Source organism: Oncorhynchus mykiss, chromosome 17 (genome assembly GCF_013265735.2).
Source record: "Oncorhynchus mykiss isolate Arlee chromosome 17, USDA_OmykA_1.1, whole genome shotgun sequence".
Lineage (NCBI taxonomy): Eukaryota > Metazoa > Chordata > Actinopteri > Salmoniformes > Salmonidae > Oncorhynchus > Oncorhynchus mykiss.
The window spans coordinates 92,461,103-92,475,651 of NC_048581.1; the positions used below are offsets into that span (position 1 = coordinate 92,461,103).

A 14,549-nucleotide genomic window follows, 5' to 3' on the forward strand; every position below is an offset into this window, starting at 1 on the left:
ACACAGACAAGGGGGAATGAGGAGAGATATGATTCTGAGACACAGACAAGGGGGAATGAGGAGAGATATGATTCTGAGACACAGACAAGGGGGAATGAGGAGAGATATGATTCTGAGACACAGACAAGGGGGAATGAGGAGAGATATGATTCTGAGACACAGACAAGGGGGAATGAGGAGAGATATGATTCTGAGACACAGACAAGGGGGAATGAGGAGAGATATGATTCTGAGACACAGACAAGGGGGAAAGAGGAGAGATATGATTCTGAGACACAGACAAGGGGGAATGAGGAGAGATATGATTCTGAGACACAGACAAGGGGGAAAGAGGAGAGATATGATTCTGAGACACAGACAAGGGGGAATGAGGAGAGATATGATTCTGAGACACAGACAAGGGGGAAAGAGGAGAGATATGATTCTGAGACACAGACAAGGGGGAATGAGGAGAGATATGATTCTGAGACACAGACAAGGGGGAAAGAGGAGAGATATGATTCTGAGACACAGACAAGGGGGAATGAGGAGAGATATGATTCTGAGACACAGACAAGGGGGAATGAGGAGAGATATGATTCTGAGACACAGACAAGGGGGAAAGAGGAGAGATATGATTCTGAGACACAGACAAGGGGGAATGAGGAGAGATATGATTCTGAGACACAGACAAGGGGGAAAGAGGAGAGATATGATTCTGAGACACAGACCAGGGGGAAAGAGGAGAGATATGATTCTGAGACACAGACAAGGGGGAATGAGGAGAGATATGATTCTGAGACACAGACAAGGGGGAATGAGGAGAGATATGATTCTGAGACACAGACAAGGGGGAATGAGGAGAGATATGATTCTGAGACACAGACAAGGGGGAATGAGGAGAGATATGATTCTGAGACACAGACAAGGGGGAAAGAGGAGAGATATGATTCTGAGACACAGACAAGGGGGAATGAGGAGAGATATGATTCTGAGACACAGACAAGGGGGAATGAGGAGAGATATGATTCTGAGACACAGACAAGGGGGAATGAGGAGAGATATGATTCTGAGACACAGACAAGGGGGAATGAGGGAGATGTATATTTCTTCTAAGCAGGGTTGAAATGCTAAAAGAACTCCGATACACGACTAAATGTCATGTTCATGTTTCTTTAATGAAAACATAATAATGCATTTAGCATGTTGTTCAATGAAAAACATTTTACTTCACATGGGGCCTAAACATGGAGAACAATAATATTAAGCGACAAGACTAAATATAAACAAATGACTGAACCAATGTTCAGGGTTGTTACGTTACAGTGGCTGCAGACAGTATTCACATCCCCTTGACCTTTCCACATGTTGTTGTGTTACAGCCTGCATTTCAAATGTATTACACTAGCCTACTCAGAATACCGCATAACGTCAACGTGGAATTATGTTGCTCAGATTATTATTATTTTTTTTTTATTTTTTTTTTTACAAATGAATAAAACAAAAAATGCAGAAATAAGTTCAGGAGTAAAAATGTTGATTAATACGTTTCATGATTGTTGAATGACTACCTCATCTCTGTAACCCACACATACAATTTTATCTGTAAGGTCCCTCAGTCGAGCAGTGAAAGTCAAACACAGATTCAACCACAAAGACCAGGGAGGTTTTCCAACGCCTCGCCAAGAAGGCCACCTATTGGTTGACGGGTAAAGATTTAAACAATCTGACACAGAATTTCCCTTTAAGCATTGTGAAGTTATTAATTACACTTTGGATGGTGTATCAATACACCCAGTCACTACAAAGATACAGGCGTCCTTCCTAACTCAGTTGCCAGAGAGGAAGGAAACCGCTCAGGAATTTCACCATGAGGCCAATGGTGACTTTAAAACAGTTACAGAGTTGAATGGCTGTGATTGGAGAAAACTGAGGATGGATCAACAACATTGTAGTTACTCCACAATACTAACCTAAATGACAGAGTTTAATGGCTGTGATAGGAGAAAACTGAGGATGGATCAACAACATTGTAGTTACTCCACAATACTAACCTAAATGACAGCGTGAAAAGAAGGAAGCCTGTACAGAATAAAATTTTTCCAAAACATGCATTTGTTTGCAACAAGTTACTAAAGTAATACTGCTAAAAAATGTTTCAATGTAATTCACTTTTTTTCCTGAATAGGAACACATTACTGAGTACCACTCTCCAATACAACACATTACTGAGTACCACTCTCCAATACAACACATTACTGAGTACCACTCTCCAATACAACACATTACTGAGTACCACTCTCCAATACAACACATTACTGAGTACCACTCTCCAATACAACACATTACTGAGTACCACTCTCCAATACAACACATTACTGAGTACCACTCTCCAATACAACACATTACTGAGTACAACTCTCCAATACAACACATTACTGAGTACCACTCTCCAATACAACACATTACTGAGTACCACTCTCCAATACAACACATTACTGAGTACCACTCTCCATCTGTTCAATACAACACATTACTGAGTACCACTCTCCATATGTTCAATACAACACATTACTGAGTACCACTCTCCAAAAAATGTAGAACTAAGAACATAGTCCTTGGTTCACTCCAGACCTGTCTGCCCTTGACCGGCACAAAAACATCCTGTGGCATTCTGCATCAGCATCGAACAGCCCCCGTAATATGCAGCTTTTCAGGGAAGTTAGGAACAAATGTACACAGGAAAGCTAAGGCTAGCTTTTTCAAACAGAAATTTGCATCCTGTAGTACTAACTCAAAAAAGTCCTGGGACACTGTAAAGTCCATGGATAATAAGAGCACCTCCTCCCAGCTGCCCACTGCTCTGAGGCTAGGAAACACCACTGATAAATCCACTATAATTGAGAATTTCAAAAAGCATTTTTCTATGGCTGGCCATGCTTTCCACCTGGCTACCCCTACCCCGGTCAACTGTCCGGCACCCTCCACAACAACTCGCCCAAGCCTCCCCCATTTCTCTTTCACCCAAATCCAGATAGCTGATGTTCTGAAAGAGCTGCAAAATCTGGACCCTTAAAATTCAGCCGGGCTAGACAATCTGGACCCTTCCCAAAGATTGGAAAGCTGCCACGGTCATCCCCCTCTTCAAAGGGGGAGACACTCTAGACCCAAACTGCTACAGACCTATATCTATCCTACTCGGTCTTTCTAAGGTCTTTGAAAGCCAAGTTAACAAACAGATTACTGACCATTTCGAATCCCACCGTACCTTCTCCGCTATGCAATCTGCTTTCAGAGCTGGTCATGGGTGCACCTCAGCCACACTCAAGGTCCTAAACGACATCATAACCGCAATCGATAAGAGACATTACTGTGCAGGAGTATTCATCAACCTGGCCAAGGCTTTCGACTCTGTCAATCACCACGTCCTCATCGGCAAACTCAACAGCCTTGGTTTCTCAAATGATTGCCTCGCCTGGTTTACCAACTACTTCTCTGACAGAGTTCAGTGTGTCAAATCGGAGGGCCTGTTGTCCGGACCTCTGGCAGTCTCTATAGGGGGTGCCACAGGGTTCAATCCTTGGGCCGACTCTCTTCTCTGTACACATCAATGATATCGCTCTTGCTGCTGGTGATTCTCTGATGCACCTCTACGCAGACGACACCATTCTGTATACTTCTGGCCCTTCTTTGGACACTGTGTTAACTAACCTCCAGACGAGCTTCAATGCCATACAACTCTCCTTCCGTGGCCTCCAACTGCTCTTAAACGCAAGTAAAACTAAATGCATGCTATTCAACCGATCGCTACCCGCACCTGCACGCCCGTCCAGCATCACTACTCTGGACGGTTCTGACTTAGAATACGTGGACAACTACAAATACCTAGGTGTCTGGTTAGACTGTAAACTCTCCTTCCAGATTCACATTAAGCATCTCCAATCCAAAATGACATCTAGAATTGGCTTCCTATTTCGCAACAAAGCGTCCTTCACTCATGCTGCCAAACATACCCTCGTAAAACTGACTATCCTACCAATCCTCGACTTTGGTGATGTCATCTATAAAATAGCCTCCAACACTCTACCCAACAAATTGCATGCAGTCTATCACAGTGCCATCCGTTTTGTCACCAAAGCCCCATACAATACCCACCACTGCAACCTGTATGCTCTCGTTGGTTGGCCCTCGCTTCATACTCGTCACCAAACCCACTGGCTACCGGTTAACTACAAGTCTTTGCTAGGTAAAGCCCCACCTTATCTCAGCTCACTGGTCACCATAGCAGCACCCACTCGTAGCACGCGCTCCAGCAGGTATATTATACTGGTCACCCCCAAAGCCAATTCCTCCTTTGGTCGCCTTTCCTTCCAGTTCCCTGCTGCCAATGACTGGAATGAACTGCAAAAATCTCTGAAGCTGGAGACTCATATCTCCCTCACTAGTTTTAAGCATCAGCTGTCAGAGCAGCTCACAGATCACTGCACCTGTACACAGCCCATCTGTAAACAGCCCATCTATCTACCTCATCCCCATACTGTATTTATTTATTTATTTTGCTCCTTTGCAGCCCAGTATCTCTACCTGCACAGTCACCTCCTGCACATCTACCATTCCAGTGTTTAATTGCTATATCGTAACTACTTCACCACCATGGCCTATTTATTGCCTTAACTCCCTTATCTTACCTCATTTGCACTCACTGTATATAGACTTTTAGTTTTCTTTTGTTCTACTGTATTATTGACTGTATGTTTTGTTTGTTTCCATGTGTAACTCTGTTGTTTGTGTCGAACTGCTTTGCTTTATCTTGGCCAAGTCACAGTTGTAAATGAGAACTTGTTCTCAACTAGCCTACCTGGTAAAATAAAGGTGAAATAAAATTAAAATAAATTTAATTTTCAATACATTTCTAAAAACATGTTTTAGCTTTGTCATTGTGGTGTATTGTGTGTAGAGAACAATCAATGTAATCCATTTTGAATTCAGGCTGAAACACAAACAAAATGTGGAATCAAGATTTGTAAAGGTATGGTCAAATCTATGTAAAGGTTTGTCAAGGCATATACATGTATATTTTTAGGTATATAAAGATATATTTATTTATAGGTATGTCAAGATATATTTGAAGGTATGTCAATATATATTTATAGGAATGTCAATATATATTTATAGGAATGTCAATATATATTTATAGGAATGTCAATATATATTTATAGGAATGTCAATATATATTTATAGGAATGTCAATATATATTTATAGGAATGTCAATATATATTTATAGGAATGTCAATATATATTTATAGGAATGTCAATATATATTTATAGGAATGTCAATATATATTTATAGGAATGTCAATATATATTTATAGGTATGTCAATATATATTTCTAGGAATGTCAATATATATTTATAGGAATGTCAATATATATTTATAGGTATGTCAATATATATTTATAGGAATGTCAATATATATTTATAGGTATGTCAATATATATTTCTAGGAATGTCAATATATATTTATAGGAATGTCAATATATATTTATAGGAATGTCAATATATATTTATAGGAATGTCAATATATATTTATAGGAATGTCAATATTTATTTATAGGAATGTCAATATATATTTATAGGTATGTCAATATATATTTATAGGAATGCCAATATATATTTGTAGGAATGTCAATATATATTTATAGGAATGTCAATATATATTTATAGGTATGTCAATATATATTTATAGGAATGTCAATATATATGTGTAGGAATGTCAAGGTATTCTTACCTGTCCCCAGACTAACTCTCCCAGTCCAAGGAAGGTACACCAGCCCCACTTCTCCATATCCAGAGGAGTACAACTGAACGGCTTCCCTCCAAACTGTACGATCACAATCTGTAAACACACAGATAGGAAACTACATTACGAATCTGCATGATACCTTAGCATCAACACAAACACAGTGCTTGAATTGGGCCGGAAATCCATGGAGCTGAACACCTGCACCTCAAGTTTCCTACCGCACACAGGAACCCCCCCCCCCCCCCCACACACACACACACAGACACACCCACAGACACCGACAACCACACAGACACACCCACAGACACCGACAACCACACACACACACACACGCACACGCACACACACACACACACACACACACACACACACAGGGGAGAAATATAAAACATCCAAACCGAACAATATCTAGAATTACATCCAGACGTGAAATAATTCCCTCTTTGCTCCCAGCCGTATGTTTTCAAGGCTTCAGTGATCAGGATCTGTTTTGGTCTCTTGTATTGGACTAAGTATCAGGTCAGGAAAAGCTTCAGTAAGCTTCAAGTGCTAACCTTTTCTGCGTCCCCAATGGAACCCTATTCTCTATGTAGTGCACTACTTTAGGCCAGGACCCATAGGGAATAGGGTGCACTACTTTACACCAGGACCCATAGGGAATGTTCCTACCTGGATGGAGAAGGTTCTTACCTGGATGGCAAATGTTTCCTACCTGGATGGCGAATGTTTCCTACCTGGATGGCGAATGTTTCCTACCTGGATGGAAACGGTTCTTACCTGGATGGAGAAGGTTCTTACCTGGATGGAAAAGGTTCTTACCTGGATGGAGAAGGTTCTTACCTGGATGGAGAAGGTTCTTACCTGGATGGAGAAGGTTCTTACCTGGATGGAAAAGGTTCTTACCTGGATGGAGAAGGTTCTTACCTGGATGGAAAAGGTTCTTACCTGGATGGCGAATGCTCCTACCTGAATGGCGAATGTTCCTACCTGGATGGCGAATGTTCCTACCTGGATGGCGAAGGTTCCGAAGACGATGGAACAGAAGATAGGGTTCCTGAAGATTCCGTCGAAGACGTTCCTCTCTCCGTGGATCTTCCTGGCGTTGATCTCATTGAAAAGCTGCATGAGGACGAAGGTATTGAAAATGATGGTGTAGTGTTCTGACGGAGGGGAGTGGAGAGGAGCGTGACGACCACTGTCTATGTCAAAGATCTGCTCACCTGAGATAGAAAGAAAGAGAAGGAAGAGATAGAGGTATAGAGAGAGAGAGAGAGAGAGAGAGAGAGAGAGAGATGTTAAGCTGAAGTTTGTATGGGCTAAAGTAAGCTGAAGTTTGTATGGGCTAAAGTAAGCTGAAGTTTGTATGGGCTAAAGTAAGCTGAAGTTTGTGACTTCCCGCAAAGCAGTCTTACACCCACAGCAAGAGGCCCGGTACAAACAACTAATAGTTTCGCTGTCCTAGAGCCTGATCTTCCTGCACCCTAGTCACTGAGGGTGCCTGTGTCTGCCCCAGGAGCAACGGGCTTAAGTTATCCTGCCTCTCGACCGTCCATAAAAGGTTTTCTGAATCCTGAGAAGCGTGGGAGTCAGCGGATTTCCTCGTCCTTCTAGCCAGCCGTGATTCTGGACAGCTCCATGGTAAGAAATGTGACCGTTCCTGATGCAAAAACAATGTCCTATCCCAGAGCTCGAGTAAATTACATTACTAAGCTGCTCCCGAATGTACTACGTCAGGACATGGACATTGATTCTATCGTAGTCCATGTGGGTTTTAAAGACATTACGAAGGGCAGTTCTGAAAAGTTGATACTGGATATTAAAGAGTTGATTTTCTCTGCTAAACACTAACAAAATAGCCATCATATCTGGCCCTGTGCCCTCTCTGAATCGTGGCATTGAACGTTTTAGCAGGATTCTTTCTCTTCACAACTGGCTACGTGATTATTGCAGCTCAATGGGTGTAACATTTGTTGACAATTTTGATACATTTCGGAAACAAAACACGTTTTATTATATCTGACCAAATGATGAAAGACGAGCATTGTAATTTTAAATTCCGTAAAGTTAGTGTGGAAGAGGTGAAATAATGATTGTTGTCTTTCAACAATGACAAGCCACAGGGGTCTGACAACTTCGATGGAAAATGACTGAGGATAATAGCGGACGATATTGCCACTCCTATTTGCCATACCTTCAATTTAAGACTACTAGAAAGTCTTTGTCCTCAGGCCTGGAGAGATGCTAAAGTCATTCCGCTACCTAAGAATAGTAAGGCCCCCTTTACTGGCTCAAATAGCCGACCAATCAGCCTGTTAATAACCCTTAGTAAACTTCTGGAAATAATGGTGTTTGACCAGATACAAATGCTATTTTACTATAAACAAATAAACAACAGACTTTCAGCATGGAGGATATTCTACAAATACAGCTCTCAAATGTCAATATGCCTTGTATACTGTTGTTCAGGTTAGTTATCATTGTTTTAGTTTACAATGGAGCCCCTAGTTCCACTCTTCATACCTCTGATACCGCCTTTGTCCCACCTCCCACACATGCAGTGACCTCACCCATTACAACCAGCATGTCCAGAGATACAATCTCTCTTATCATCACCCAGTGCCTGGGCTTACCTCCCCTGTACCCGCACAGCACCATACCCTTGTCTGCGCATTATGCCCTAAATATATTCTACCATGACCAGAAATCTGCTCCTTTTAATCTTGGTCCCCAACGCTCTAGGCGACCAGTTTTGATAGCCTTTAGCCGCACCCTCATACTACTCCTTCTCTGTTCCGCGGGTGATGTGGAGGTAAACCCAGGCCCTGCATTTCCCCAGGCACCCTCATTTGTTGACTTCTGTGATCAAAAAAGCCTTGGTTTCATGCATGTCAACATCAGAAGCCTCCTCCCTAAGTTTGTTTTACTCACTGTTTTAGCACACTCTGCCAACCCTGATGTCCTTGCCGTGTCTGAATTCTATAACATTTTCCGTCAAGATAGAACTGCCAAAGGGGGCGGAGTTGCAGTCTACTGCAGAGATAGACTGCAAAGTAATGTCATACTTTCCAGGTCCATACCCAAGCAGTTCGAACTACTAATTTTGAAAATTACTCTCTCCAGAAATAAGTCTCTCACTGTTGCCGCCTGCTACCGACCCCCCTCAGCTCCCAGCTGTGCCCTGGACACCATTTGTGAATTGATCGCCCCCCATCTAGCTTCAGAGTTTGTTCTGTTAGGTGACCTAAACTGGGATATGCTTAACACACCGGCAGTCCTACAATCTAAGCTAGATGCCCTCAATCTCACACAAATCATCAAGGAACCCACCAGGTACAACCCTAAATCTGTAAACAAGGGCACCCTCATAGATGTCATCCTGACCAACTGGCCCTCCAAATACACCTCCGCTGTCTTCAACCAGGATCTCAGCGATCACTGCCTCATTGCCTGTATCCGCTACGGAGCCGCAGTCAAACGACCACCCCTCATCACTGTCAAACGCTCCCTAAAACACTTCTGTGAGCAGGCCTTTCTAATCGACCTGGCCCGGGTATCCTGGAAGGACATTGACCTCATCCTGTCAGTTGAGGATGCCTGGTCATTCTTTAAAAGTAACTTCCTCACCATTTTAGATAAGCATGCTCCGTTGAAAAAATGCAGAACTAAGAACAGATATAGCCCTTGGTTCACTCCAGACCTGACTGCCCTCGACCAGCACAAAAACATCCTGTGGCGGACTGCAATAGCATCGAATAGCATCGCGATATGCAACTGTTCAGGGAAGTCAGGAACCAATACACGCAGTCAGTCAGGAAAGCTAAGGCCAGCTTCTTCAGGCAGAAATTTGCATCTTGTAGCTCCAACTCCAAAAAGTTCTGGGACACTGTGAAGTCCATGGAGAACAAGAGCCCCTCCTCCCAGCTGCCCACTGCACTGAGGCTAGGTAACACGGTCACCACCGATAAATCCATGATAATCAAAAACTTCAACAAGCATTTCTCAACGGCTGGCCATGCCTTCCGCCTGGCTACTCCAACCTCGGCCAACAGCTCCGCCCCCCCCGCAGCTACTCGCCCAAGCCTCTCCAGGTTCTCCTTTACCCAAATCCAGATAGCAGATGTTCTGAAATAGCTGCAAAACCTGGACCCGTACAAATCAGCTGGGCTTGACAATCTGGACCCTCTATTTCTGAAACTATCCGCCGCCATTGTCGCAACCCCTATTACCAGCCTCTTCAACCTCTCTTTCATATCGTCTGAGATCCCCAAGGATTGGAAAGCTGCCGCAGTCATCCCCCTCTTTAAAGGGGGAGACACCCTGGACCCAAACTGTTACAGACCTATATCCATCCTGCCCTTTCCGAGCCGGTCACGGGTGCACCTTAGCCACACTCAAGGTACTAAACGATATCATAACCGCCATCGATAAAAGACAGTACTGTGAACCCGTCTTCATCGACCTTGCCAAGGCTTTCGACTCTGTCAATCACCATATTCTTATCGGCAGACTCAGTGCTTCTACACCTGCATTGCTTGCTGTTTGGGGTTTTAGGCTGGGTTTCTGTACAGCACTTTGAGATATCAGCTGATGTACGAAGGGCTATATAAATAAATTTGATTTCATTTGATTTGAGTAGCCTAGGTTTTTCTGATGACTGCCTTGCCTGGTTCACCAACTACTTTGCAGACAGAGATCAGTGTGTTAAATCGGAGGGCATGCTGTCCGGTCCTCTGGCAGTCTCTATGGGGGTGCCACAGGGTTCAATTCTCGGGCCGACTCTTTTCTCTGTATATATCAATGATGTTGCTCTTGCTGCGGGCGATTCCCTGATCCACCTCTACGCAGACGACACCATTCTATATACTTCCGGCCCGTCCTTGGACACTGTGCTATCTAACCTCCAAACGAGCTTCAATGCCATACAACACTCCTTTCGTGGCCTCCAACTGCTCTTAAACGCTAGTAAAACCAAATGCATGCTTTTCAACCGTTCGCTGCCTGCACCCGCACGCCTGTCTAGCATCACCACCCTGGATGGTTCCGACCTTGAATATGTGGACATCTATAAGTACCTAGGTGTCTGGCTAGACTGTAAACTCTCCTTCCAGACTCATATCAAACATCTCCAATCGAAAATCAAATCTAGAGTCGACTTTCTATTCCGCAACAAAGCCTCCTTCACTCACGCCGCCAAACTTACCCTAGTAAAACTGACTATCCTACCGATTCTCGACTTCGGCGATGTCATCTACAAAATTGCTTCCAACACTCTACTCAGCAAACTGAATGCAGTTTATCACAGTGCCATCCGTTTTGTCACTAAAGCACCTTATACCACCCACCACTGCGACCTGTATGCTCTAGTCGGCTGGCCTTCGCTACATATTCGTCGCCAGACCCACTGGCTCCAGGTCATCTACAAGTCCATGCTAGGTAAAAACTTAGGAAAATTGCAATTGGTTCAGAACAGGGCAGCACGGCTGGCCCTTGGTTGTAAACAGGGAGCTATTATTAAAAATATGCATGTCAATCTCTCCTGGCTCAATGTGAAGGAGAGATTGTCTTCATCACTGCTTGTATTTATGAGAGGTGTTGACATGTTGAACGCACCGAGATGTCTGTTTGAAATACTGGCACACAGCTCTGACATCCATGTATACCCCACAAGACATGGAAGGTTGCGAGTTCAAACCCCCGAGCTGACAAGGTATAAATCTGTCGTTCTGCCCCTGGACAGGCAGTTAACCCACTGTTCCTAGGCCGTCATTGACAATAAGAATGTGTTCTTAACTGACTTGCCTAGTTAAATAAAGATTTTAAAAAATATAAAAAAATACCCCACAAGACATGCCACAAGAGATTTCTTCACAGTCCCCAAGTCTAGAACAGACTATGGCACACAGTACTAAATAGAGCCATGACGACATGGAATCCTATTCCACATCAAGTAACTGATGCAAGCAGTAAAATTAGACAAAAAAACCACCTTATGGAAAAGCTGGGACTGTGAAGCAGCAGAAACATAGCCACAGACACATGCACACACACACACAGGATAGCATAGGCATTATACACACACGTACACATGGATTTTGTACTGTATATATGTGGTAGTGGTGGAGTAGGGGCCTGAGGGCACACAGTCTATTAATGTATTGTAATGTTTTTAAAAACGGCCTTAATTTTTCTGGACCCTGGATTCCAGAACACATAAACTAGCTGTGGACTAGATGTCTAAGACGCTGCCTTTAGATTCCAGAACACATAAACTAGCTGTGGTCTAGATGTCTAAGACGCTGCCTTTAGATTCCAGAACACATAAACTAGCTGTGGTCTAGATGTCTAACCCGCTGCCTTTAGATTCCAGAACACATAAACTAGCTGTGGTCTAGATGTCTAACCCGCTGCCTTTAGATTCCAGAACACATAAACTAGCTGTGGTCTAGATGTCTAACCTTTAGATTCCAGAACACATAAACTAGCTGTGGACTAGATGTCTAACCTTTAGATTCCAGAACACATAAACTAGCTGTGGTCTAGATGTCTAACCTTTAGATTGCAGAACACATAAACTAGCTGTGGTCTAGATGTCTAACCCTCTGCCTTTAGATTCCAGAACACATAAACTAGCTGTGGTCTAGATGTCTAACCTTTAGATTCCAGAACACATAAACTAGCTGTGGTCTAGATGTCTAACCCGCTGCCTTTAGATTCCAGAACACATAAACTAGCTGTGGTCTAGATGTCTAACCCTCTGCCTTTAGATTCCAGAACACATAAACTAGCTGTGGTCTAGATGTCTAACCCGCTGCCTTTAGATTCCAGAACACATAAACTAGCTGTGGTCTAGATGTCTAACCCTCTGCCTTTAGATTCCAGAACACATAAACTAGCTGTGGTCTAGATGTCTAACCTTTAGATTCCAGAACACATAAACTAGCTGTGGACTAGATGTCTAACCTTTAGAATCCAGAACACATAAACTAGCTGTGGTCTAGATGTCTAACCCTCTGCCTTTAGATTCCAGAACACATAAACTAGCTGTGGTCTAGATGTCTAACCTTTAGATTCCAGAACACATAAACTAGCTGTGGTCTAGATGTCTAACCCTCTGCCTTTAGATTCCAGAACACATAAACTAGCTGTGGTCTAGATGTCTAACCTTTAGATTCCAGAACACATAAACTAGCTGTGGACTAGATGTCTAACCTTTAGAATCCAGAACAAATAAACTAGCTGTGGTCTAGATGTCTAACCCTCTGCCTTTAGATTCCAGAACACATAAACTAGCTGTGGACTAGATGTCTAACCTTTAGATTCCAGAACACATAAACTAGCTGTGGTCTAGATGTCTAACCCTCTGCCTTTAGATTCCAGAACACATAAACTAGCTGTGGACTAGATGTCTAACCCTCTGCCTTTAGATTCCAGAACACATAAACTAGCTGTGGTCTAGATGTCTAACCCTCTGCCTTTCGATTCCAGAACATATAAACTAGCTGTTGTCTAGATGTCTAACCTTTAGACTCCAGAACACATAAACTAGCTGTGGTCTAGATGTCTAACCCTCTGCCTTTAGATTCCAGAACACATAAACTAGCTGTGGTCTAGATGTCTAACCCTCTGCCTTTAGATTCCAGAACACATAAACTAGCTGTGGTCTAGATGTCTAACCTTTAGATTCCAGAACACATAAACTAGCTGTGGTCTAGATGTCTAACCTTTAGATTCCAGAACACATAAACTAGCTGTGGTCTAGATGTCTAACCTGCTGCCTTTAGATTCCAGAACACATAAACTAGCTGTGGCCTAGATGTCTAACCTTTAGATTCCAGAACACATAAACTAGCTGTGGTCTAGATGTCTAACCTTTAGATTCCAGAACACATAAACTAGCTGTGGTCTAGATGTCTAACCTTTAGATTCCAGAACACATAAACTAGCTGTGGTCTAGATGTCTAACCCTCTGCCTTTAGATTCCAGAACACATAAACTAGCTGTGGTCTAGATGTCTAACCTTTAGATTCCAGAACACATAAACTAGCTGTGGTCTAGATGTCTAACCTTTAGATTCCAGAACACATAAACTAGCTGTGGTCTAGATGTCTAAGACGCTGCCTTTAGATTCCAGAACACATAAACTAGCTGTGGTCTAGATGTCTAACCCGCTGCCTTTAGATTCCAGAACACATAAACTAGCTGTGGTCTAGATGTCTAACCTTTAGATTCCAGAACACATAAACTAGCTGTGGTCTAGATGTCTAACCCTCTGCCTTTAGATTCCAGAACACATAAACTAGCTGTGGTCTAGATGTCTAACCTTTAGATTCCAGAACACATAAACTAGCTGTGGTCTAGATGTCTAACCCGCTGCCTTTAGATTCCAGAACACATAAACTAGCTGTGGTCTAGATGTCTAACCCTCTGCCTTTAGATTCCAGAACACATAAACTAGCTGTGGTCTAGATGTCTAACCTTTAGATTCCAGAACACATAAACTAGCTGTGGACTAGATGTCTAACCCTCTGCCTTTAGATTCCAGAACACATAAACTAGCTGTGGACTAGATGTCTAACCTTTAGATTCCAGAACACATAAACTAGCTGTGGTCTAGATGTCTAACCCTCTGCCTTTAGATTCCAGAACACATAAACTAGCTGTGCACTAGATGTCTAACCCTCTGCCTTTAGATTCCAGAACACATAAACTAGCTGTGGTCTAGATGTCTAACCCTCTGCCTTTCGATTCCAGAACACATAAACTAGC

At 42.9% G+C, this 14,549-nt stretch overlaps 1 protein-coding gene across 11 annotated transcripts in view; it reads right to left on the reverse strand.

Moving 5' to 3' along the window:
- LOC110504360 (plasma membrane calcium-transporting ATPase 2) overlaps positions 1-14,549 on the reverse strand; it is a 209,781-nt gene that overhangs the window by 11,845 nt on the left and 183,387 nt on the right. For all 11 annotated transcript variants that reach the window (XM_036950970.1, XM_036950960.1, XM_036950961.1 and 8 more), the window contains 2 exons: positions 6,792-7,003; positions 5,769-5,876 (listed from right to left, as the gene is read on the reverse strand). In XM_036950970.1, the coding sequence (XP_036806865.1) occupies positions 5,769-5,876; positions 6,792-7,003 (320 nt within the window). The remainder of the gene's footprint in view (positions 1-5,768; positions 5,877-6,791; positions 7,004-14,549) is intronic.